This window comes from Xiphophorus maculatus, chromosome 3 (genome assembly GCF_002775205.1).
Source record: "Xiphophorus maculatus strain JP 163 A chromosome 3, X_maculatus-5.0-male, whole genome shotgun sequence".
Taxonomy (NCBI): domain Eukaryota; kingdom Metazoa; phylum Chordata; class Actinopteri; order Cyprinodontiformes; family Poeciliidae; genus Xiphophorus; species Xiphophorus maculatus.
The window spans coordinates 21,913,241-21,937,715 of record NC_036445.1 but is presented as its reverse complement, the minus strand read 5'-3'; the positions used below and the strand labels follow the sequence as shown (position 1 = coordinate 21,937,715).

General features: G+C 38.4%; 1 protein-coding gene across 1 annotated transcript; it reads left to right on the top strand.

Annotated features, from left to right (window-relative positions):
• The first annotated feature begins 16,487 nt into the window (after nt 1–16,487).
• Nucleotides 16,488–22,489, top strand: LOC102233360 (iroquois-class homeodomain protein irx-4-B-like). Its single transcript, XM_005812269.2, has 5 exons — nt 16,488–16,708; nt 17,529–17,780; nt 18,563–18,669; nt 20,182–20,492; nt 21,427–22,489. Exons 1-5 carry the CDS (start codon nt 16,664–16,666, stop codon nt 22,140–22,142), a joined length of 1,431 nt encoding a protein of 476 aa, XP_005812326.1. The 5' UTR covers nt 16,488–16,663; the 3' UTR covers nt 22,143–22,489.
• The last annotated feature ends 1,986 nt before the right edge of the window (nt 22,490–24,475 follow it).

The window sequence follows — 24,475 nt, the reverse complement described above, 5'->3', positions numbered from 1 at the left end:
CATCACACAGTATTTTCTTGAGCATGTAATTTTTACAATTTTGTTTGACTTCATGTATTGATTTAATAAAATTTTGCTCACTGCATGGTAATTTTTTAAATTTTGTTAATATCGTGATTTTAAGTATCAACATGGCTAACCTTTGTAAGTGAAAAGTAGCTGATTTATTGTATAACTATATGTACAATGCTGAGAAAAAGGATTAGAACCAGCAGAATGGAGATGACTGTACATAGATGCGTGTGCAACAACTAAACTATATGACACATACAGAGATGTTGCAGTAGAACTATGTCTCTGTGCAAAGACTGTCCAGCCTGCAGCTAGTTTGCAATTCCAATCCTGGACTGATGTCTCTAAGGAACAGCATCTTCAAAAGAGGGGAAGATGATTTGCAGCTAATATTGTGCTGCAACAAAGTTATTGTTTGCTACTGTTCTTAATTCATGACATTTTTTTTTTTTTTTTAGCTCTGTGTTATTATAGTCTTACGTTATATTGCTTCTTGTGGGTAAATATGTTTAAGGCAACTTTCCCCATAAGCACAAAGTCTCCAAGAAAGAAACAGCACCTTTTTGTGGACAAAGCTGTAAAATTTGGCATTGAAATTGACAATTTTATGACAACAAACATAGCAACAATAAAAATAAAAAACGAGTGTTTAACATATTGGCTTTCCAACAACTAAATCCAAATGTGACTTTGGGAATTAAAGTCAACTTTTATTTCCTTTTTTCATTGAGGTGTTGAAAAATAGATGGAATTGGGGACAGTGCAAGGTGTTGTATTCAATAAATGGGCTTTCATGTGATAAATTGAATGTTATTCATATATGAGTGCACACTGTTTTTTGGTTATTCTGGAGAGAAGTTGCTTCTTTCTGCCCAGGGACCCTTTTCCTTTTAACTGAGAAGCGGTTCAGGAGCGGTTTAGGAAGGTGAGTGTCTGTATGTGTGTGTGGAAGGGTTTAGGTGGGGGGCCGAGTTGATGGTGGGGCACTCTCTACAGACCTTGATACAATTACTAAGCCTTCCTCCCTCCTTCCGCACCAGTTCTGGACACGCTTTTGCTGTGCCACTGGGAATAGAAAGGCCCAGCTATCTAGCAGAAGATTTGGTCAGTCAGGCATCAAATGCAGGGCCCTCTTCTCACACTCTGTGCTGGGGGTGGGCACGCCGGGGGACCTGTATTGTGCGTTTTCACACACTTCTCTCAGAGGAGCTCCTGGAATCCGTAGCCTTCGGAAGAAAAGTGGGCAAGGAGAGAGATGCACAAAATGTAAGGAGAGAGATGGGGAGAGCAGTCATAAGAGATGGAGCAATCATGGCACATATCGAGGGAGGAGGATGGAGAGAAGGTAGTAAAATAGGTCTAGAGGCTAGACAAAAAGCATCAGGGCTGCAGGCTATCTTAAGGAATACATCACTTTTCCTGAATTTCTGTCCCCTCTTTCAATGTCTACCACGGGATATTGCTAGTTCTTCCTAAATATCAGAAAATTATTATTTTTTTAGAGGTTTAAGAGGTGACCCCCACGTTTGTGTTTGGTAGAAATGGCCACAGGCAATAGGGCTTAGGGTCAGCGTGAAAGCAAAGAATGCATTTCTTTTTAAACTTTTAGGGCACCACACTTGTTCGAAGCCTAATGTCACATCAGCATTACAAAAACAAAAGAAGTGAGTTTGAAAGATGTAAGACCCCCAAGCCAGAAATCTCCCTCACCTTTCCAAGAGACCCTCTTATTTTCTCCATCCATCACTAGAGCAAATGTGATTGTTTTTTTCTGATCAGCTAAAACTTTTTTTTTTCTTTTTTGAGAGAGACAGGGCAAAAGGCCAGCACATATTATTTGTCTGTGATCATTGGGGCACAAACAAAAAGCAGACGCAATGAAGTGGAATGTGAAATGAGTATAAAAAGGGAAGTAAAAAAAATCCATGCAAAGACAGAAATGTTCCTTTGATTTGCAGATCCAGCTTAAGTGTAAGTGCCATAGAAAGATTTTTTAATCTGAAAAAGACATTTCTACTTGAATAATTATCAAGATTAAAGTTTGTTCATGACTTGAAAATGTTTTAAATTGCTTGGCAGACCTGTGCTACGATGTTTGCTTCTATCATGTTGGGTAAGACATTGTTCAGCTCATTGTGCCAACTTAATTAAATAAGTTGGTGATAATGGAATAATGTGACATTTTTACAGGCTGTATCATATGAACGGACGGAAGTGGCCAGTTTAGCTCAAATACTGTATGTCTGGTTATTCAAGACAAGGTGGTGGTCTGCACCCAGGTGTAGGTGAATGGCAGTAAATCCATTAATGTAACAAAGATGTGCTAGACATCCTGGTTGTCCATTATCAAAGTAACTGGAACATGACTGCTCCATTATTCTACAAACTCCATTATTCTATAATGAATAAAATTACTCATATATGGACTGAATGACTTAAACTACTCCAAGGTGATTTGATAATGAGAGTGCAATTAAGATGTTTGTTTTTTGTTTGATTAATTTTTTTACTTTAATACTTCCTTGTGGCAAATGTCTTTAGGAAATGAATTTATGAAAGGATAGATTCATTTTACAAAGGATGCTCCAAATATCTATATTTTTTCTTTAATCTGGCATGACGGCTTTCTTTTTGTCTGATTAATAGGCAGATGAAAATATAGTCCCAGTCCTTTTTTTAACTTTAAAAATTGTACATTTTTAAAGTAAAATTTGACAAATTACTGTGAAATAAAAGCTGACCAAGCAGAGTGCGCTAGACAAAGTCACAACACAATTTCTTTCAACTTTCAAGAAAACAAATTAACTTTCTCGTACAGTCGGGCGATTTTTGTTATTAGATGACTGACACTGCAAATTTTGGATGGTGGCCTTTCTGGTTGCTGTTTTTATTTTCTGCTGAAACCCCAAATGTTTGCCTTTTAGATGAACTGCCCACTTTAAAGCCACCCTTTGCGTACATATGTATGCACACATAATAGTTTACCTCATGAGTGTTTGTTTATGTTCCTGAAATGATCTAGACCTATCCAGGATCTACCCAACCTCTCACACAGTAACTGCTGGGATGGCATCCCATAAGCCTATAGTACAACGAACAGGAACATGCAGGTACAGAAAATGAATGAGTAAGAATTCACCTATTAAGATTATACACTCTTCTTTACTACCTTTAAAGTTGTACAAATCCATTAGAGGAGCAACCCTACCATTCACGTTGGTTCACAGCCAACATCCACATCATTAAATGTAATCTACAGTTAAATGAAAGACCCCACTTCAAAAGGGTGCTAAAGTATGAATATTATTACTGTTGTGCACCTCTGTAAAAAAGGGAGAGAGCTTTCCTAACCATTTTTATTGCAGCGGCAAGATTCAGGTAATGTCTCAGAATAATGCATGATAAGGCAAACACAGGCATCCCTTTCAAAATATTCAAATGTGAGCAGCGGAGTGGAAAATAAAGAAACGAGTATGGATGGAATTACTTCCCTCTTCCACCTACTTCTTTATTATTTCCATTTCACCTCTCATTTTCTACTTTATTTTTCAAAGTGACCCTGGCAGAGAAGAAACAAACAATGGGATGTTTTACGGTTATAATTTAACTGCACACAGCACATTTTTACTAAAACTTAAAGCCGTTATCTTAACAGAAGTGAATCCGAGTTTAATCTCTGTAGACATTACTGTGTTGTGCAGGACCATTTTAATTATACGAATCACACCAGCCTAAGCGTTGGTTGTAAAGTTGTCAATACGTCCCACATTCTCATCAACGATTTGGGGAACAGTAAATCTGCAATGCTTCTTTGTGAACCTCAGCATTCTTTAACGCCTGGGAGGTAAATTAATTATTCTTAATTCCATCTTTCCATTTTCTGTTGAAACAGATTTGTCTACCATGCAGGATAGTGCTGAACAGAAGAAAAAAACCTATGATTACCTCAGATTATGTTTGACCAAAGCTGTGTTACTACAAACAACAAACAAGCTCAAATGAAGTGAAAACTATGTGAAACTTGTGAGTTTTCAAAACAACAAATTGAAGCATATTTCTATGTTTTATCTGCAATAAGTTTTTTTTTTCTTGTGCTAAAATCACATATTAGAACTCTTATAAAACTATATGATTTTATTTCATAAATATATTTCTTTACTTTATTTTGGAAAATTGAAAACAACGGAAAGGAAACGTTAAGATTAGCCTGTTAGAAAATAAGAACCAATTCCAACCCATTCAGAGAGGAAGATCTATATTAGAGTTAGAGTGGAAATACTGCAAATATCTCTTGTTGGAAAAACCATGTCGTGCCCAAAGCTGCCACAGTTACTCTTGCATTACCTGCTTGCGTTTTAAGCAGATCTGCGAAAATAAGAGGCCCAAAAAGCAGATGCATGTTAAACAGCTATTAATATTGTATACTTCTAATATGTCCAGGTGGAGGAAAATATTCAAATGCGTCCATTTTCTCTTGTTCTGGTTTGGGGTGATTGAAGGAACTTGTGATTGGGTTTCCACACTGTAGTCCCGTCTGCACATGCTAGGTTTTATCTGCCTTGATATTAACATGGCTCTTTCATTAAAAACTAAGCCCATTTTCAGGTTTACTGGTAGAATAAGACGCAGAATGAGACAATAAAGTGCATTTGTGTCTCAGTGGTTGAATTATAAATGAATGATTGTAAGTGCCCTACCTAGGCAGCATTCTTTTCCAGAAGATAATCATGGCCACCACCCAATTTATGCCCCTTAACGCACCTATGCTCAATGTTCTAGTTATATTAGGTTGATGAGTACTGAAAGAAGATCATGACTTTATAATATCCATGCACATCACAACTAAAAAGAAATGGAAAATTCTTGAGGAGGAAACATCAGAGTCATTTCTGATTATTGTTGCTGTTTTCACAAAGAGAAATGAGGACAGAAAAGGAAAGAGGAGAAAACAGGTTGGAGGACTGATCCTTTTTCTTTTTTTTAACTTTGACCTAATCCAAACATATGTACCAACTTTCCCATCTTCACTTTTAAAGGTGTATTTGAACATCACAGAAATACCAAACAGTGACTTTTGAGCTTTTTCTGCAAGGCAATAAAATATATATTTTTTTCAGAACAATAAAATAGTAAGCATACGTTATTATGCTCAATGTGGCATCCAGCTTCATCTGAGACTTGACTTGGACATTTCAATTAGAGATAAGTAAAAAGTCAAAGCTGCTTTCTTGGATATATCTGGTGTGATGTGTCATTTTTAATAATTAGTGAAATATCCCAGGGTGTTGGGGCATCAACTGGAACACTGCTACCTTTAGTTGAGTTTTTGGAAAGCCTCTGGTTAGCCGACATGAACGAAACAAGATGTTTCATATGGATTCAGCAGTTCTGTCAAATAAAATGGAACTTCACAATTAAAATGCTTAGAAACAAATTTAATTCAACTAAAAGCTAGTGAGGATAAAGAAACTCTCCCTTTATGTATTTTAAAAATTGGGCTGCAGCATTTTGCATTTGCTGAAGGTAAGCAAGCTGGACCTGATTGATTCTAACATTTACATTACAGTAATCAAACGTAGGCATCATTAAAAAGAACATGGACAACTTTTTTCTGTTTGATAAAACTGGCTTGACTTTTGCGAGTCATATCAGCTGAAACAACCAGGATATTACCACAGACTTCCCAAGCCTCTCAAGTTTTCAAAAACAATTCATTTTAACACTTAAATTTGTAATCAATGCTTTTTTTTACACTGTGTCAGGAAGGAAATGTTAATAGTATGTGTGGTCTGCTGCTCAGACCACACATATTGTTGATGTGTGGTCTGAACAATAGGACTTCTGTCTTCCTGACATTAAAATGAAAGAAACGAGAAGCACAGAATCTAGCTTTAGATGTCAACACGAATGGTGGCGCAGTGTGCATCAGAGACAAACGCATGTAGTGTAAATATGGGTTAGTTGAGAAGAGGCTAGATTCCATGTCTATGCATGTGAAAATCAATACGTCTGACAGTTGTCTACAAGAAATGAATGGTATGTTGTGTTTCTCAAGGACTGACCTATTGGAAGCAGGTAGAGAAATTACCCAAGGGCCAGGAATTTAACTGTGTGGCACCCACCAGTGGAGAGCAGCAGAGCTGGAGGAAAAGAAACCAATGCTGACACAGGAGCATGTGTCTTAGAGGTTAGACCTAAACTCATTGAGAGCTGAACTAGTGATGCCTATCCACTGGTCCAGATTGGAAATTAGTATCTTATGATCTACAGGTTCGGAAGTGTCTGTCAAGTGCAACAGTGAATATACCCCATTTAAGTCTTACCATGTTTCATTGTGAAAAACGTTTCTTCTGCTTCTACGTTGTTCCTTAGGGGAAAAGACTTCCTTCCTTTTTGATTACCAAGTGAGTCAGAGGAAGAAAACAGTAATGTTGGCTATTATAGTAAGGGATAGCAAAGTTTAAAGGGAACACACACAGTCACTGTTGCTAAATGCTAACTATGCTAATTCTACCTGTGCTAAGCTTGTTAATCATGCTATCTGTTAATATAATGTGCTAAAGCCATTTTATAATGTAAACACAAACTACTGTTGTCTTTGTTTTGAGACAATAGTTAAATCACATTTACCTGAGAAATGGTGTAGGTGCAGCTTTCATACAGACAAGGTGTTACGGAAACATCAGGACCTAAAATGAATAATTAGAATTGTTCATTACTGAAAGGCATCTTGTGGCTCCTGTTTTGAAGCCAATGGGAATGAATGAATTAACAATTAGATAGAAGTAAATCAGAACGTGTTCTTTTAATTAACTTCAAAAAGATCATGAAGAAAAAAATATATATCTTGTGATGCAGTGCAGATTGTATTTTCAAGTGTGCAATTATCTCTTGCAAACGAATAAAGAACATATGCTGCAGTTATTTTTAATATATGTTTTAAGAAAATCAAGTCTCTCTTCTGTTAAACTGACTTTCTTCCAATTCCACCATATACATTTGTGTTTGTACTCCTTCATTTGATGTAGAATACAGCGATAAGATAACATAATTTAATATACTCCTAATTAGTAAGCTTTGCATCTTTTAACAATTGGTGAATTGTAGAGAGGATTGATAAAGAGTTTTTAAAAAAATCTACTTTCACCTGTTCAGCAGGAGAGAGCTCTCGGAGCCGCAGCCATCAACTCGTGCAGAGAATCCTGGGGTTTCTGTAGTTTGCAAGGTGAAATTGAGTTTTTCGCTGAAGTTAAGTTTTCCTCCGAAGCAGAGCGTAAGAAGCGTAAGACGTGGACTTCCTCGTCTTGCCGTATCGACATTCTATTACTCTGGCCTGACTGGGAATTTCGGTTTCTGCTGTGTAGCTACTAAAAACCTAAAATCATGCCCGGTCAGACTGTAGCCATACCAGCGTTTTAGCAGTGACTAAAAACATTAATTTATATTTAGAGGACCCAAATGTTTTAGTCACTGAGTCAAACCAATGTTGGTACTTCCAAACATTAACGCAGCATGGTCCATACTCCTTGTTTTCTTCCCTCCCCCCCAAACTCCATGTTGTCTGTTGTTGATCTACACTGCTGACGTCACACGCTCATACGCGATTGTCACGAGACGCTCACTAACAGAAACAGAAAGGCCATTTGTTTATATGTGTAAATGTCCATCAGGAAGTTCCTAAAGAGACAATAGAAATAGTGAGAACCACTATCAGAAGGTAAGAGGTAGATTATAGCTTATATAGTCTTTAATGTAGTGTATGATATTATGAACAACCCCATCAATTCCTACATTCTGTTTCCGTATGTAGGAAACAGAATTTTGACTTGTAAAATATTTTATCTTGCTATTTTTCTGAAAAAAAAAGACAAATCAAAGCTTTTGTACTAACTCCATATAGTGACAATATATTCAAGAACTGGTGACTGCACATGACTGCACCACTAGTGGTCACAGGTGTTGGAGCAGCCAAGGGAGTCATGGCTTTTTCTGACACTTTTTCTGTGTGTGGGTGTGTATGTGAATTATGGATCCACTCTCTGTGACACATCCAAACACACACTCATTTGAACAAACTGTATCACAAACCTTGCTGACCATCAAGTTTGCATTCTTCTCTAAAGTGGACCAAAAACAATATTTCAGTTTTATCATGGGCTTTATTAACCAACAATATGAATATAATTCATTTGACATGGAAATTGATAAATCTTTTAATAAATTAAGAAAATATCATTTTTCAAACAGAGCTGTGTGCACAACTTTGTTTTTGTAGCATATTTTCTTTTAAAACATGAAATTTGTGATTATCCTTTTATGCTTGTTGAAATCACAGCTTTACCACAGAAGGGTGGCAAACAAACACCAGTGTTACAAAGGTTTTGATCATTTGCACTCATTTCCTGTGTTTTGGGTAGACATACACACTGAGTTATGGGACATAACAAGCGAACAAGGGGCAGACATCTAGATTTACAAGACACAATGGGTGCCCACTTTTTGGGGATGAAGAGTCTGCATACAGCACTTCAGTGTTTGAGGGCCTGGTCAGTTGCTAAGGGAACACCTGCAGATAGCTGGTTAACTAAGTGCAGCGAAGATGCTCCGTTGTGGCAATCAATTATGGATGAGCTGAGAGAACTTTGACATGTTAAACCTCTTAGAGCGGCTGAAGAGGAGTAACACCAGGAGAGTTGGGAGCAAGAGCAGACTCAGGAAGAAAAGGTTTAGCAGATTCATATGAAGCACATTATTATAGCAAAAACATAAAGGGTGCGTTTTATAGAATTCTGCCATTACTTCGTATACATGATGGATGCTAGATAATGGAAATAATTATTATTTATGGAGTTAATGTTTCATGTTTTGCATAATTAATCAACATGTCAAGCCAAATAAGAACTTCGATACGGTCAATATCATAACATTCACTACAAATGCAACCTGTGACTAAAAGAATACCTTTAACACCTTGACTGTGCCTAGAAATCCTGTCCATAAAGGTTATGAACAGAATCACAAAGAGACTGAGTCCAACTCTCATTGGAAATGAGCCAGACTTACTGCCGACAATGTAGAAAAATCTCTGGCCCATAACAAAGGGTCTGGCACCCCATACTCCCTGAGTACAAAACACATGTAGACTTGTTGGGCGAACTGCCATGCACCCCGTAGGACCTTGCTGATGGTGCAGAGTAGGCTCAGTGTTCCACTGACCTGGAAGAAAACCCCAATCTTCCACTATCCAGCAGATCCTCCTCTCTAAAACCAATCAAGACTTTACCAGGGAAGCTTAAGAGTTCAGCAGTCACCCATAAAAATATTTTTTACTCAAAGCATGGCTCCAAAATAAGACACATTATTTAAAATAAATAAAATAAAATGGAAAGACTGACAACTTCATATAATGGCATCTTTGGTGATTCTAATGGTTGTGATCAGTGTCTTTGAATATTGATATACTGTATGAGATCTGCAAAAATTGTCCCACCTGTTATTGTGTGATTGATTGTGGAAGTATCAGATTTTTTCAAATGTATTCACTGGAAAATCAACTTTCATATTTACTGATTTAAAACTTGAACCAAACAGCAAAATTCCAGATTTGCTTTTAAAAAAAAATCACCTACGGCCAAGAGATAGAACTGATGACTGAAGAGACAACATCTTGGAAACAAGCAGCTGAAATTAGCTTCCTCTTTGGGTTATTGGACTTAGCCTTAGGGTTAACAGAGAATTGGATAATTGGTGCTTAGAGTAGAGTCATTTCTTGACAGAATTGAAAGAAATCAGTAATGGGATTTTGTCATTTAAACAGGGTGCCTCAGAGCCTCATTTTGGTGTTTTTTTGTAGGCATGTTCCACATGGAGGAGGCCCTGGAGCAGACCCAAAACCTGCTGGAAGCAAACTATAGCTCTTCTACATTTTGAAAGCCTAGAATCCCTGAAAATAGTTGAGGAGCTCAACTATAGATAGGGGTGTCTCAGCTTCTCTCCCATAGGTGTTATCGCAACAACAACAATGAAATGAGAAAAAATGTGTTTTTTTTATTATTATTCTCTCCTACAGAGCCAGGATGAGAATGCCCCTCTAATTGAAACCAGCATAAAAAAACAGAGGTTTAATGAAGTGTAATCATATGGAGCAATCAAAAAATTCAGAAGACCAAGTGTCGAAAGGTGATGAGTCATTATATTTTTATTTTCTATAAATTAGTTCCATCATAAGTAAAATGTATTACATGTTAAATCATTCATGTTGACTTTATCATAACATTTTTGTTAGCTAACCTAATAAACAGACACATAAAAGACGCCATTATGACGTGTGGAACAATATTGTAAACTAGCTTGGACTCACAGGAATATTTCATGTAGTGGCCCCAAGTTTTCTATAAAGTGCCAAAAGTGGTGCAGGTTCCTATCCAACTTATGCAAAAAAAAAAAAAAAAAAAAAAAACATTAGGGCCTTAGGGACAAAAGTAAAGAAGTGGGAACAAAAATCATTGTGCTTGAGAAAAGAAATAAAAAAAAACTTACTCTGGAAGGATCGGTAGAGATCAATATTCCATTTGGACTCCAAGACTACAAGACAGTATATAGGTTAATGTTGTGCTGGATAAGCATTCCGTGTGAATGTGTGAGTGTTGTTTCAACAACTACAAAAGGAGAAACACAGAATCTATTGAAAAGCCTGGGAGCTGCTCAGGGCTTCATGTCACCGAGCAAGTTGGGCTGTGCAGCTGTCTTTGGCTATTGAGGTCAGCTTGGTTTTCTACCTTGTTGACTCAAAAATAATGCATGAGAAAGTGGACCGCAAGACAATGTAGCACTGGTCGCATGCAAGGTGGAGCGGAAACACACATTTTATAAAAGTTTGAACAAACACCATTAGCGCTGTCACAAAAAGCCACGAAAAAAAAAATAGAGGTAACTGAAAGAAAATCACATTTTCATTAATGAAATATCAGTGAGGATAAATCTTCACCTTTCATCAGGAATGATAAAAGGGAAATGAAGAGACTTATGTTCTGAGTTCTTTCACCTGATGTTCACCCACTTTGGGGAGTTAGAAAATGCCAGGGGTTAACATCAGCGCTATCACTGAACCACACATGATTGAGCCAACTTTCTTGTCTCACGGCTCACTCAGTTTACATTCTGGAAATAGAATTTTTGCATTCATCTGAACATCTACAAATTTAGCACAGACATTAAACTATTACTTATGTGTCTTGGGGGCCATTTTGTATAATTGTGTGCTCTATGTAGGTGTATATTGCACACTGATGCAAGATTTTAGTTTTTACAGCATTGTCCCAGTGAGCTACTGGTTATATGGCCACCCTTCTAAAGACAGGTTCTGTTGGAGGCCTCTTTCACTTTTACCTCACTTAAGCCTGATGTCCCAATTTGAATTAGCCTTTATAAATTAAAAATAGAAAGTAATTTAATTAAAATCAGAAATACTTTATTGATCCTAAAGCGGAATTAAATGCTGGTGTAACTCATATTTTTAGAAGTTTTTCAAAGAGCTATTGTAGATGCTGATGGCTGCAGGCGGAAAGGATCTCCTGTAGCGGTACACATCTGAATAAGCCTCTAAAAAAGACACTGTTGTCGTATGACAGTGTCGTAAAGAGAATGCTCAGGGTTGTCCATAGCTTTCTTGATTTTATGTAAAAATCCTTCTTTGCATCATCATATCCAGTGGTTCCACTACCCAGAACAGAACCAATGTTCTTTATCAGATTTCCAAAGTCTTTTTAAGTCACTGGCTGTGATGCTGCTACAGATGTTCACAGCATGCCACAAAGTGGTCCATCTCTCTGTACTCAGCTTCTTGTCCATTTTTGATACGCCTATTTCTGCAGATGACAGAGTCTGACTTGTGCTGAAGTGTACAGAGAAAATAAATAGCGAGAGTACAGTTCCTAGTGGTGCTCCTTAGCTGCTGACACACAGTCCTTCAGTTTTACAAATTTGAAATCACAACCATAACATTTTGAGTCGTTTTTGTTGTTGTTTGGATATCAAAATTTCTAGAAACAATGCCACAAAAATGAAGAGTATTTTAGAAAGAACAACTACAGTACAAAGCATTTTTATGTATAAACTCTTTATGGACAAGGATAAAACTGTAAAGCTGATCTGTACTCAACTGTCAATCTATTGTGATTAGCTTTCTTCCTGAAACCAGCCCTGGCTATATATATATTTACTGTATATACTGTATATATATATATATATATATATATATATATATATATATATATATATATATATATATTTTTTTTTTTTTTTTTTTTTTCTTATATCATGAAGTCATTTTTACACAGTTAAGTAATATTTTTAGTAACATATTTTAACTGGAAGTAATATTCACCTATTGGAGAGCAAAGTCAGAGTCCTAAATTTCAATTTGCTAGAGAACCTGTGGATGAAGTTGAAGATTATGACACTTTTCAACTTAAAAGACTTGGAGTTCATCTGGTAAATTGTCAAATTACCAGTGGAAACATAAAAAAAGATGCAAATTAAAGAAGGATGTTAATTCTGTAATGCCCATGCATGTTTATTATCGATTACTGAGAGAGGTACAAATAAATGTTGATGTTTCATTGTTGCATAAAATTTTGTTCAAAACTGATTTTTCTTCCTTCAGAACTGGAAATCATTTTACATGGCTTTAGATGCTTGTCTCGTTTCCTATAAGCAAGAACTGAAAATAACCTTAATTCTACATCAGTGTGAATAATTTGGGTCTTAACTATATGTCTGTCCTTAACTTGCCAACACAGACGGAGCAAAACACATACGCACCACTTTCTCAGTTTCCTCCTTAGTGTCTCATTAATCAATGACAGATTATCTTGAACGTGACGCCTTCATGATTACAATGTTCCTCGGGACTTTCAGTTGGGAAGGAGATGCAAATTAGTTGCCTTGCTTTAAAATGCATCCGAGATCGCAGTTTGGGAATTTTGACTCGGAAAACATTGAAATCTAAACTTTCTAAAATTACAATTGCAAACAGGAAAACATATTAGTAAACATATACACATTAATGCACTGCCAGCATACAAAGAGCACATAGTCTAATAGGCTTTACGAGTGAATGGGCTGATTTATGTTGTTCATTGAACATGATAAATGCTCCAACATTTGATCACAGCAGAACACTTATCTATTCTAATCTGAGCAGTAAAACCATCTCCAACCTGCCCATTCATCTGCATTACATGTAAAAGATTACATTCCTCAGTTGAACATCATGTCTAATTCCTTTGAAAGGGGAAAAAACCCTGTGAAAATGCAATCAGGCTTAAAAGGATAACCTCTTTGTCTTGAAATAAGGAAAAAAAAAAAAATTATCCTTCACTTGCTCCAATTTGCACTGAAAGCATCCCTTCTTTCCTTCTTGCCCACATCTGTTCAAGTGAGGGAAAAAGCAGAAGCTTCTGTTTTAATCTTTAAACGCTAAACAAACAGTAACTCCTGCCGTCGCCTTCATTTTATGTCTAAAAGCATACACTGGTGCACCTAAATATTTTATTATATGCGCCTGATAACAGTGGATAACGCAGTGGATAATGAAAAGGTGTACACCAGAGGGGAGCGGGTGGCGGCCGTTCTTTTAGGATATGCCTGCTTCATGCTATATATGTGTAGGGGTGTATGCAAATAGTGGACAAAGCCAGAGATCCTTGGTAACATAATCAATAAGTAACAAAAAGGCTATGAGAAATGCTCCAAAGTAAAAGAAAAAAACATTCAGCACTTTACAAGCAGCTTTACAGATATTTACAGCTGTCCAGGATCTTCAGCTGGAAGTTAGAGGCCCGAATCTTTCTTGAGCGACAAAAAAGAAGTGCTTTGCCTCAGTTATACGCAAACATAGTTAGACCTTTATAACGTGAGCATGATATGACATTTTAATGCCATTGTAAAAAATTGTTACTGTTGTTACTGTTTCTATATAGACCAATGATTATCAAACTTTCCCACCATGCTTGTTTGGAAATAAGCAATTAAATCTTGTCCCTCAATATTCCCAAGATTTCCAAAATGGTTATGATTACATAGGGCTTATGGTGCCACTAAGGAGCACACAGTTGGCTGGCCACTTTTTTTACATTTATAAAAGAAAAAAATAAGTTTTATCAAGTTGCAAAGTTTATTTTTTATTTCTCTTTTTTCATGCAGATTTCTCTATCTTTTACATCGAGCTATTTTTTTAAAGTCCTCATCCCGACCTGTGATGACAGTGTAGTCCAACTTAGAACAGTGTGTTTAAAATAAATTGAGCAGCAATAATAATAGTAAAGTTTTGTTTATCTTCATTTTCCGAAAAGTGAGTGAGTGAGTGAGTGAGTGAGTGAGTGAGTGAGTGAGTGAGTGAGTGAGTGAGTGAGTGAGTGAGTGAGTGAGTGAGTGAGTGAGTGAGTGAGTGAAAACAAGAATAAAAATAATTTTATTACTAAAAAGAATTTCCTAAATTATTTTAACACAAAAGAAGTTAAAGATGGAAGTTACAAAGCTGACTGGTATGATTTACTGAACAACGTAGATTTTTTTTCCCCAATTCTTTCGCTTCTTATATTATTCTCCTGGTTTTTTTTTTTTACCCACCTTGGAAAACAGGAAGAACGAGACTTCCAGCTTTCCTGTGCAACCAAAAGGTTATCGGCGACCCTCATCTGACCATTCCTCCGGACACTTTTCGGCGGCCCCCCCTCTGTACAGTTGGAAAGCGAGACCCCCAAAGGTAAAATTCTGCTTAGGGCCACATAACCTTGTGCCGGTCCTGTTGCTTCTCTGCTGGGCGTGATGTTGAGGATAAATTGGGCCCCGCCTCCCACTTAATGCACTGTGTGTCACATTAACCCCAATGATTTTTTCCCCCACCCAGTCTAAATGAATAAGACAAAATGAAGCTGCATTTGCGGTAGATGTGAGTGAGTGCTCGCTTGAGCGCTTCCGACGGGTTGTTAAGGTGGCATTAGAGTTAATGCAAATTAAAAGGGCTGGCTGATCTCTTTTAACCCCCCTCTGTTCGCTGCTTTAATGCGGCCATTTGCTTGGAGGTACTCACCCCCTATAATTCAATTTGTCAAAATGAATGAAGGAACAGACAATTTATAAAGTCCGCCCACCCCAAGGCATTCGAAAAGGCCTTAAAAAGAAAAAAAAAGCACAAAACAAAAGTTTCCAAGCCAAAGCGCAAGCCTTCCCTGTCGTTACAACCCCTTTATAGCCACTTTCATCTGTAAATGAAAGCGAGCAATTATTGTGAGGTGCCGGTATCATATTATTATGTTGGCCCCGGTCCCCCAGATAGTCATCAATCACTCTCAATCGACCTGTCACCGGCAGGCAGATATCCAGCTGGAGAGGAGAGTAAAGGGGAGGGAGGGGAGTGAGGAGGTAAAAAAAAAAAAAAAAAAAAAAAAAGAGGAGAAGGAGGAGGAGGAGTACATCATCATTAATTTGAGGAGTGACCCCCGGGGCTATCCACATGTCATCCCGGGATTCTCCAAGCGAGGGTGCGCGCAACAGAGGCGAGCTGGTTGCGAGCCTTGCAGTTTGGTGGCTTGTAAGTCTTTGGTTACTGTCCACTGACAGTTCTACAAGACCCAAACACTAAATGATAGATAGATAGATAGATAGATAGATAGATAGATAGATAGATAGATAGATAGATAGATAGATAGATAGATAGATAGATAGATAGATAGATAGATAGATAGATAGATAGATAGATAGATAGATAGATAGATAGATAGATAGATAGATAGATAGATAGATAGATAGATAGATAGATAGATAGATAGATAGATAGTTGACGTACTGCTTTCATGACGTTACGCATTCCGTCTTGAATTTGCATTACTTCCTGCTTAATGTGATAATTTGAAATTAAAAATCAATTAGCTCCTCATGTAATTACCTCAGCGTGCAAGAAGGATAAGAATGCACTTGATTCGGCCTAATGCATTTAAACTGATACATATGTTTCCACAGTCAAGACACTGATTGGCCTAATTGATTGATTGGGAGTCCAAATTAATCTCAGTGCAATGAACTATTTTTTTTCCGTACACGTCTCTCTCTTTTTTATCCCATTTTCTTAAGTTAATGGGTGTTATTTATTGTATTTTTGTGTGTGTGTGTGTATTTTTTTGTGTCGTCATTGTGAGGCAGAAAATGCATATTAAAGTTACAGTCTGGTCATTTTCTGACTGGGAAACTTCTGACGTCAGAGTCCTCTCCGTTTAAAACAACCTGCCTCAGCTGCTGACGTCCTTTATACTACTTTTTTATAAGGTAAAAATATGTGCCCGACAAGAGAGCGATTATTCGGGGCATTTTAATTTGTTTGTAACAGACTTTAAAAGGAGAAAAAACTGCACTTTTTTCATTTTTTTTATTTTTATTTATTTATTTTTATTTTTAGACTTTTTCCATAAAGGGTTGCTTTTTTAAAAAATGTTTTAACCCAAATTAAACATGCTACTGTGCTTCGCCCTATAAGCATCCTAGGAGCTTGTGCTTGCCAATCAATTGGAACAGTGAAACAGAGCCACAGCCTGCGCAGGAGTGGAGACCTTCAGTCTCGCTTTATTTCTGGATACCGAGGGACCTCTCTACCATGTCATATCCACAATTTGGATATCCATACTCGTCTGCTCCACAAGTAAGTTCGCGTATTTCTTTTTCTTTTTTTGCATCTTTACGGTGGCGATCCTTGACTTTTTCCTCTTAACGTAACCGAGTCACTTATTGATTTAAACCCTGATCCCTTTTTGCGCACTTTTAGACAAGATTCGGCTATCGGGAAAGGTATCGCGTTGCAGCCAGTGATACCTGTGTCTTTCTAGTGGAGGAGGGAAAGAAAAAAAAGGGGGTTAAAACGAGGGGGTAACCCGATTCCCTCGACCTCCCATTCACTGATTTCTGTAAGATAATAGCCCGTCTGTAATGTCAACCATATGTTTATCTGCGCTGGAACACGCATGCCAACTTGTTCGGCACACGCCACACCACAAGCCAGCTGCTGTTTGCCTTTGGCTCTGAGCCATAAAAATCATTTTGCTATTACTTTTTTTTTTTTTGGTACTACGGAACGGTGATTGGAAAAAAAAATAAAATAAAAAAATAAAAATAAAAACATGATGTGTTTGTTAAGCACGTGTTTTATCTGAATCAAGGCGAACATTTTTGCTCCTTTTGGGGACTTTTACGCGAACATTTTCGCCCCAATTTCCTGTGTTGTGTTGCTTATTGTCTGATATGCATAAACTATGAGTTATGTGATCATTTCTAAAGAAGCAATATGCCTAAATGAACGAAAAACACGTTTATTGTAAGAAAGCTGAAGCATGTAACGCAGAGTTTTATATACTGTATATATAAAAAAAATCAGTTCATACTAACTTCAAGATCAGTTTTGTAAAAGAGTGTCCAGACATGACAAACATGTATTTTTGTTTTTTTTCTTTTTTGTTCCCTCGTAGTTCCTGATGACAACCAACTCTCTTACCACTTGCTGCGAGTCCACGGGTAGATCCATAGCGGACTCCGGGGTAGCGGCGTCTGGACAGACACCTGTCTACTGTCCCGTGTATGAGAGCCGGCTGCTGGCCACGGCGAGGCATGAACTGAGCTCCGCGGCCGCGCTAGGCGTGTACGGCAGCCCCTACACCGGCGGTCAGGGCTATGGAAATTATGTTACATACGGGACAGACGCGTCGGCTTTCTACTCGCTGGTAAACCTTTCTTCTGTTTCCCTCTTGGCATTGATTAATGGAGCCACGGGGTGCTGAGACTTAAATAAGGCTCTCTCTTCTCGTCTTTAATGACCTGCACCCACAAAATGCCACTGAGATTACCCTCTTAAGGCTTTCCTCCAAGTAATTAAAAAACAGACATGTTAATAACTTTGCATGTCTCGCCAGTTTGTTTCTTCGGCGTTTTCTTTTAGGCAGAGAAAACAGATGAAAAAAATTAAAAAAAGTTTAATTGTAAGTCATATGAAGAACTGGAGATAAGAAGAGCAGAAAAATCCAAGTGTGATTTTATTTAAATTGTCAAACTTGTTTTTAAGTGAAGTAAAATACACATATAGTATATAAACAAAATGATCTAAAATATAAACAAAATGGTCTAGATTGGGATTTTTTCTGAGTAAGGAACTAACAGCTTACGTATTCTTGCAGGAATAAAAGAAAAGACAGACAGGTTTTCTGAGAAATAATGAACTGTTGTAAAGTAGAAAAAAAGATACTCTAGAGTGCTTTGCCTTTCTGTTTTGTTTGTCAGAATTTTTTTATAAAAGTTTATGTTAAAAGAAAAACTTTTTTTAATTTGGATTTGAACCTTTATTATTATTCATTGTAATGCTGAATTGTATTTGTTTCTCTAGTAATTTCCACCTGCAATCAGTGATCAGGGTCTTGATCAGTTGCTTTAAAGCAGCATAACGTTCTCAATCATTTGAACCTCCTCAATGTTGAACGCTATACTTATTGAATCACACGTATGTTCACAGGGTACTTTTGATACTAAAGATGCTGCAGCTTCTGCGCATGCGGGAATCACACAAGCCACTGCTTACTACCCTTATGATCCTACCTTGGGACAGTACCAGTATGACAGGTATGTCAATTGTTTTACTATGTATTTTTTTTAAAGTTAGCATCATGATGAGCGATACCCTGTTTCCATAGAGTGTGGTGCAGATTTTAAAAGGAGGAAGACCCACATGTCCCTTGACACTTATGTCAGGGCCATAATGAAATAACGATGGCAAACTGCTGATTTTAATAATAATAATAATAAAAATACTGATTGCAAGTGAGGCTTAGAGACAAGCCAACTCTCAATGTATTACCTACGAAGTGAGGGTGAGTGCTTAAGACACTAAATTAAAACGCAACTTCTCTTTGTTTTCTGATCAGAAATTTTACTGAAAAAGAAAATACTGTTCTCTTACCATTAAAACCTGAAGACTCCTTACAACTTTGAAGAGTGTGCCACCTTGAAAAGGTTTTACCAAAACTAGGATGACATGCAAACTGAAGTCATTCACTAGTTCGCTTTGAGAATTACGATTGAAGATGAAGAAAGTGAAACATGAACAGAACTTCACGTTACAGGCAACCGTTTTTAATACTGTGTGCTGCTTAATGAGAAATGACCACTTAATGCTACAGTGAGTTCTTAGAGTTTTGCAGAAGAATTACACTCGACTTTAGCAAAAATCTTGACACGCAGCTACTTTAAATCATTCTTATTGGAAGGGGCAAAAAAAAAAAGAAAAACCATCTGCATGAATCTGTATAGATCTGCAAGCAAGAAATAAAGCCCATACAATCTGTGTATAGCACAGGGAGAGACAAGCAGGCCGACAGGAGTAGCACAATGTCTGCACCCGCCTTTTACCTGAGGGCTCATCATTACACTCAATAAAGCAATTTTTACAGTCTATTTTATCTGAGAGGGTACAACATGGGATTGGGGAAGGTGAACGCTTGCCCTCTTTTCCTGATTCCCTCAGCAGTGCTTGACCTGCACTAAGCCAGACGGAGCAATAAATGCCTCATAAAAAGGTTCCCATGAGGGGAGTTTTAACAGCTTGCTGCTGACTGAAAATCAACACCATGCATTTTAAATGGAGGTTCGCATGAGGTTTGCATTTGTGGATGAGATGAAATTAGGAAAAAGGTCCGCACGCTCCCCTAAATGTGGCTTCAAGGGGAAATAGTGTGAAGGAAGTGGCGATCGAGTGAGGCAGCCATCAGAGGGCAACGTTAATTTGAACCACACTTTAGTGGTTATGTTGTCAAGTAAGTTCTGTTGAAAATCTTTGTTTCCCTTGTCTTTACATGTTTGGCGTAGCAGTGTAAAGTTCTAGTGATTGTAGCAGACAAATATATTTTTTAATTCAGCTACATTTGCAATATTGGAAAGCTATTTTATGAGAAAAAAAAGGGCTTACATTACCCTGTTTACATTTTGGCTCTATTTCCCTCCGTATCAAATGTGAGACAACAACGTTCATTGGGATGAGCATCGGTCTTCTGAAGTCGTAGTGCCCATTTTCAGAAAAACTGAACCCACATCCACTCCCCTTAATCCAAGTTTACTTTGTATTCCTCTTATTCTCAGATATGGTTCTATGGATGGGGGGACAAGGCGAAAGAACGCTACCCGTGAGACGACCAGCACCCTGAAGGCCTGGCTGCAAGAACACAGGAAGAACCCGTACCCGACCAAAGGGGAGAAGATCATGCTGGCCATCATCACTAAGATGACCCTGACACAGGTCTCCACCTGGTTCGCGAATGCCCGCAGGAGGCTGAAGAAGGAGAACAAGATGACGTGGCCGCCCAGAAACAAGGGCTCAGAGGAGAAGAGATATGATGAGGATGAGGAGGGGTCTCAGGAGGGGCAGATAAAAAGCGAGAATACTGATGATGGTTAGTGTCAAGATGTCTTGCTGCTTGGCAGAATGTAAAATAAAAGACGGATTATTTAGGAAAAGCATGTGAAAATGCATTTCTTTTTAACGTCAGCAGAAATATGCAATGAAGCTCAGATGATATAACTTAATTATCTAAGCAGGAAGAAATAGATCAAATTAAGCTTTTTGTTGTTTTTGCATGTGAGAATGTGATTTTTGTTGTTGACTCTGCTTTATTTTGTGAAACTACACATTCAGTGTACTAACCATTAAAATAACATACATGCTTTCTAATGCTTGCCACTTCACCAAGGTGATTAGAACATATACAAGGAAATTGTAAAAGTTGTTGTTCTTTTTTATTATTGAGCAGGGTAGCCTTAGCTGTTTAAAGTGGTCCCAACATAACTGGTGTTGAAGGACAATTTTTATTTTTCTCAATTCAACTTCCATTAGAAAGGACATTTTTGTTCATAGTGATGGTGTTTTGTTTTGCTAAAACTCACTAAAACAGTGTTACGGTAACACAGTACACTAAGTTACAGGGTTTTATCATCGTTCATATCAATAAAGTTTTAAAGATAAAAAGTCTGTGACACCTTTAATGCTCATTTCCAAAAGTTATGTCATCCAAAAAATAAAAAAAAGTTGGCTAAAAATGTTATTAGCATATAAGCAGTAGAGTTTGAGTACATAGACTGTGTTGCAAGCAGTTTGTATACAGGGACACGTCTTGATATCATCTTGGTAAGGATTTTTATTTTTATTTTCTTTTGTTATAGACTTTTAAAATTATTTTTAACGTATAGGCTCAGTGATTGTGGTAGGTTCAAATAATGATTCGTGTGAAATCAAACATTCTCGGGCTCGTTGTTGTGCTCTTTTCCCGACGTAAATTTAACCCTCTTTTTTTTTTTTTTTAATAACTCCTTTCCTCCCTTTCCTCGCAGACACCAGAAGTCGAGCTGATAAGGAACTCCAGCTGAGCGACCTGGACGATTTTGACACGCTCGAGTCTGAAAGCTCTGAGTGTGAGATGAAGCATCGGTACCACATGAACACGCACATGTCGACGACAAGCGACTGCTCCGCCGAGCACCTCATTAAGAACGCGTCTCTGAAGATCTCCGTTCCGGTGCCTCTCGGCGGGGAGCAGGACTTGGGTAAAACCTGCATCAAAACGAGTCCGGAGGACTTCCAGCCGGACAGCATGCAGCAGCAGCAGCAGGCAAAGTCGTGCTACACTCAGCAGCAGCAGGGTCACCAATTATTAGACGGCAAGCCTCGAATCTGGTCTTTGGCACAGACAGCAACGTCCCTGAACCAGACTGAATATCCGTCCTGCATGCTGAGGTGCCAGGCGCCTCCCTCCTCACTCACCCAGTCCCCCGCCGCCACTTCCCCCGTAACCGTCCTGGACAACCGGCAGGACTCGCCGGTCACCACGCTGAGGAACTGGGTGGACGGGGTTTTCCACGACCCCCTGTTCAGGCACAGCACTTTGAGCCAGGCTCTGACCAATACGACCGTCTCCTGGACCACGAACACCAAAGGCAGCGTGCTGGAGGCGGAGAGGAGTGCGGCGGCCTTGCAGCAGCACCAAGACCCGCCCAAAGACAGTGCCATGAGTTTCCCAAAAACTATCAACAAGCTTTTTTGCTCCTAACGTAACTAACTCACAGATAAAGACTTCTTTTCGGACTAAAACAAAAAACAAACAAAAAAAAAAACGAGGTGGATAAGCCTGTTAAGTCTCCACGATTCCTTTATGTTTTATTATTTTTACCTGTATTCATAAACTGTTACAGACGTAAAACATCCGGATCAGTTTGATTCATTTAAACCAACGCACGCACAGAATTAAATAATAATTAATGAAAAAATGTATAAATTACAGTCTACAACTCGAAGGGGAAACAAAAAAGTAGGCCTGCGATTATTATTATTATTTATTTTTTTCAAGATCTCTTTTACTATGAGCATGCAAATGTTATTAATTAAGCATAATTTAAGTCTCAGCAGATGAGAATCACTATTAAAAAAAAAAGAAGAAGAAAAAAAAGTTTCACATATTCACTGCTCTCTCTGAAGAAGTGAAAGAGAGCGTTTCGACTTTGTTCACTGAAAATAAAAGCAGTCGCTTTCTGAAGAAGAGCTTGTCATGTCGGGTTAATGCTGAGAGTTGCTGTCCAGGGTGCTGAAGACGCCCTTTACTGTAGAAAACGACGTCTTCCACATGCGTGTCGCTTAAAAATACATTTTACAAGCCATTCAATTTCTAATCCTCCCAATTCAGACACCTTTCTTTTACTGTCACGTTTAAGGAAAACATCAATTTCTATTTAATGACAGCTTGTAAATAAAGCAGCTCAAAGCACGAGGCAGGCCAATGTCTGTATCTAAGATCTGCCTCATTAATTTCCTCTAAACAGCCTGTAATTGGGATGTTTGCAGTCATATTTCATGTCAAGCTATTGATTTCCTCCTTCACCTCTCTTCCCTCTCTGATAATATTATCGAAACAGTTCAGCATATCATCCACCACGGGGCTGTCAAAGGGATAAGGTAGTCTACTAACAGCTTCAAACGGAAGAGGAAGTCATTTGAAGAGATGAATTTTTGTTCATGTTCTGCAGAGTCTGTATGGGGCCCCAAACACAATTTGATTTGATTTCTCCAACTACCACCACTCTCCACATTCAAGTAATAGCCCCTGATTGCATTCCCCCTCCCCAAGTACGTTTTAGCAAATTATAACTAATTTTGTGATTCTTTCCTGGCCCATGACGACAAGGCCGGGGAGATCGTGTGGACTGTGTCAGAGCTTAACTCGATTATTCCAAACCGAACAGAATTAAAAAAAAAAAAGAAATATCAGAGTCGTGGTTTGTGTGTTTTGGTTGTTAGTGGGAGATCGTTAGAATGGCTCCCTGTGAGGCTCACCCAGGGCACCATTTGTGCAACAACCGCCACTGTCATACTTTCAGCTGAACACTTTTAACTGATTTCCATATAAACATTTTAAACAACAGGAGCATTTCCACATCAAACAACGGAGGGAAAAAAAAATACATTTGTTAACATGATTCATGCAACAATTTTAGCGCCTGTAATGCCATCCCTGTTGGTTTTGGAGCTTTAAGCAGGTTTTTCTTTGGCTTCAAGATGAGGTTCTGCCATGTCCATACTGCCATTTTTCAAGAGGAAGGACCCCATAAAGAAAAAACAAACAAACAAACAAAAAAAATAAGAATAAAATTAAAGCTGCAAGCAGCCTCGGGCGGCCCTCGCAGCAAGCGCCGCTCCGGCCTATTGGCCACCGCGGGGGTTCCGGCCACCGCAGGAGCTCTCGCATGGTTTAGGGCGAGCTTTCCAAGGAAAAAAACGGCACTTCCTGTTCCGAGGGGGCGGGGCTTAGATGACGTCATAATATGATGACGTAGGATCGACGGGCCTCCCACCAGGATCACTCAGGCCAAGTTTGATGCGGCTCGGTCAAAATATGTGGAATGTAGAGGCAAACGTATACGAACGGCGTTGCCGCCATTGAAAACTCTTGGCACTTTAAAGCAAGCGAGACCAACGTCCTATCTGTCATCCAACACAGAATCACCTTGATTAGGTCAAGAGAGCCATAAACAGAGCTTTCCAAGGAAAAAAACGGCACTTCCGGTTCCGAGGGGGCGGGGCTTAGATGACGTCATAATGTGATGACGTAGGATTGACGGGCAAGCCTCCAGGATCACTCAGGCCAAGTTTGATGCAGCTCGGTCAAAATATGTGGAAGGTAGAGGCAAACGTATACGAACGGCGTTGCCGCCATTGAAAACTGTTGGGACTTTAAAGCAAGCGAGACCAACTTCCTATCTGTCATCCAACACAGAATCACCTTGATTAGGTCAAGAGAGCCATAGATGAATGTTTCCAAGGAAAAAAATAGCACTTCCTGTTCTGAGGGGGCGGGGCTTAGATGACGTCATAATCTGATGACATAGAATT

Bases quoted from the DNA above. Each gene is read 5' to 3' on its own strand.
- LOC102233360 (XM_005812269.2), top strand. From the start codon at position 16,664: ATGTCATATCCACAATTTGGATATCCATACTCGTCTGCTCCACAA. The intron at 16,709-17,528 runs GTAAGTTCGCGT...GTTCCCTCGTAG, and splicing joins CATACTCGTCTGCTCCACAA to TTCCTGATGACAACCAACTC. The intron at 17,781-18,562 runs GTAAACCTTTCT...GTATGTTCACAG, and splicing joins CGTCGGCTTTCTACTCGCTG to GGTACTTTTGATACTAAAGA.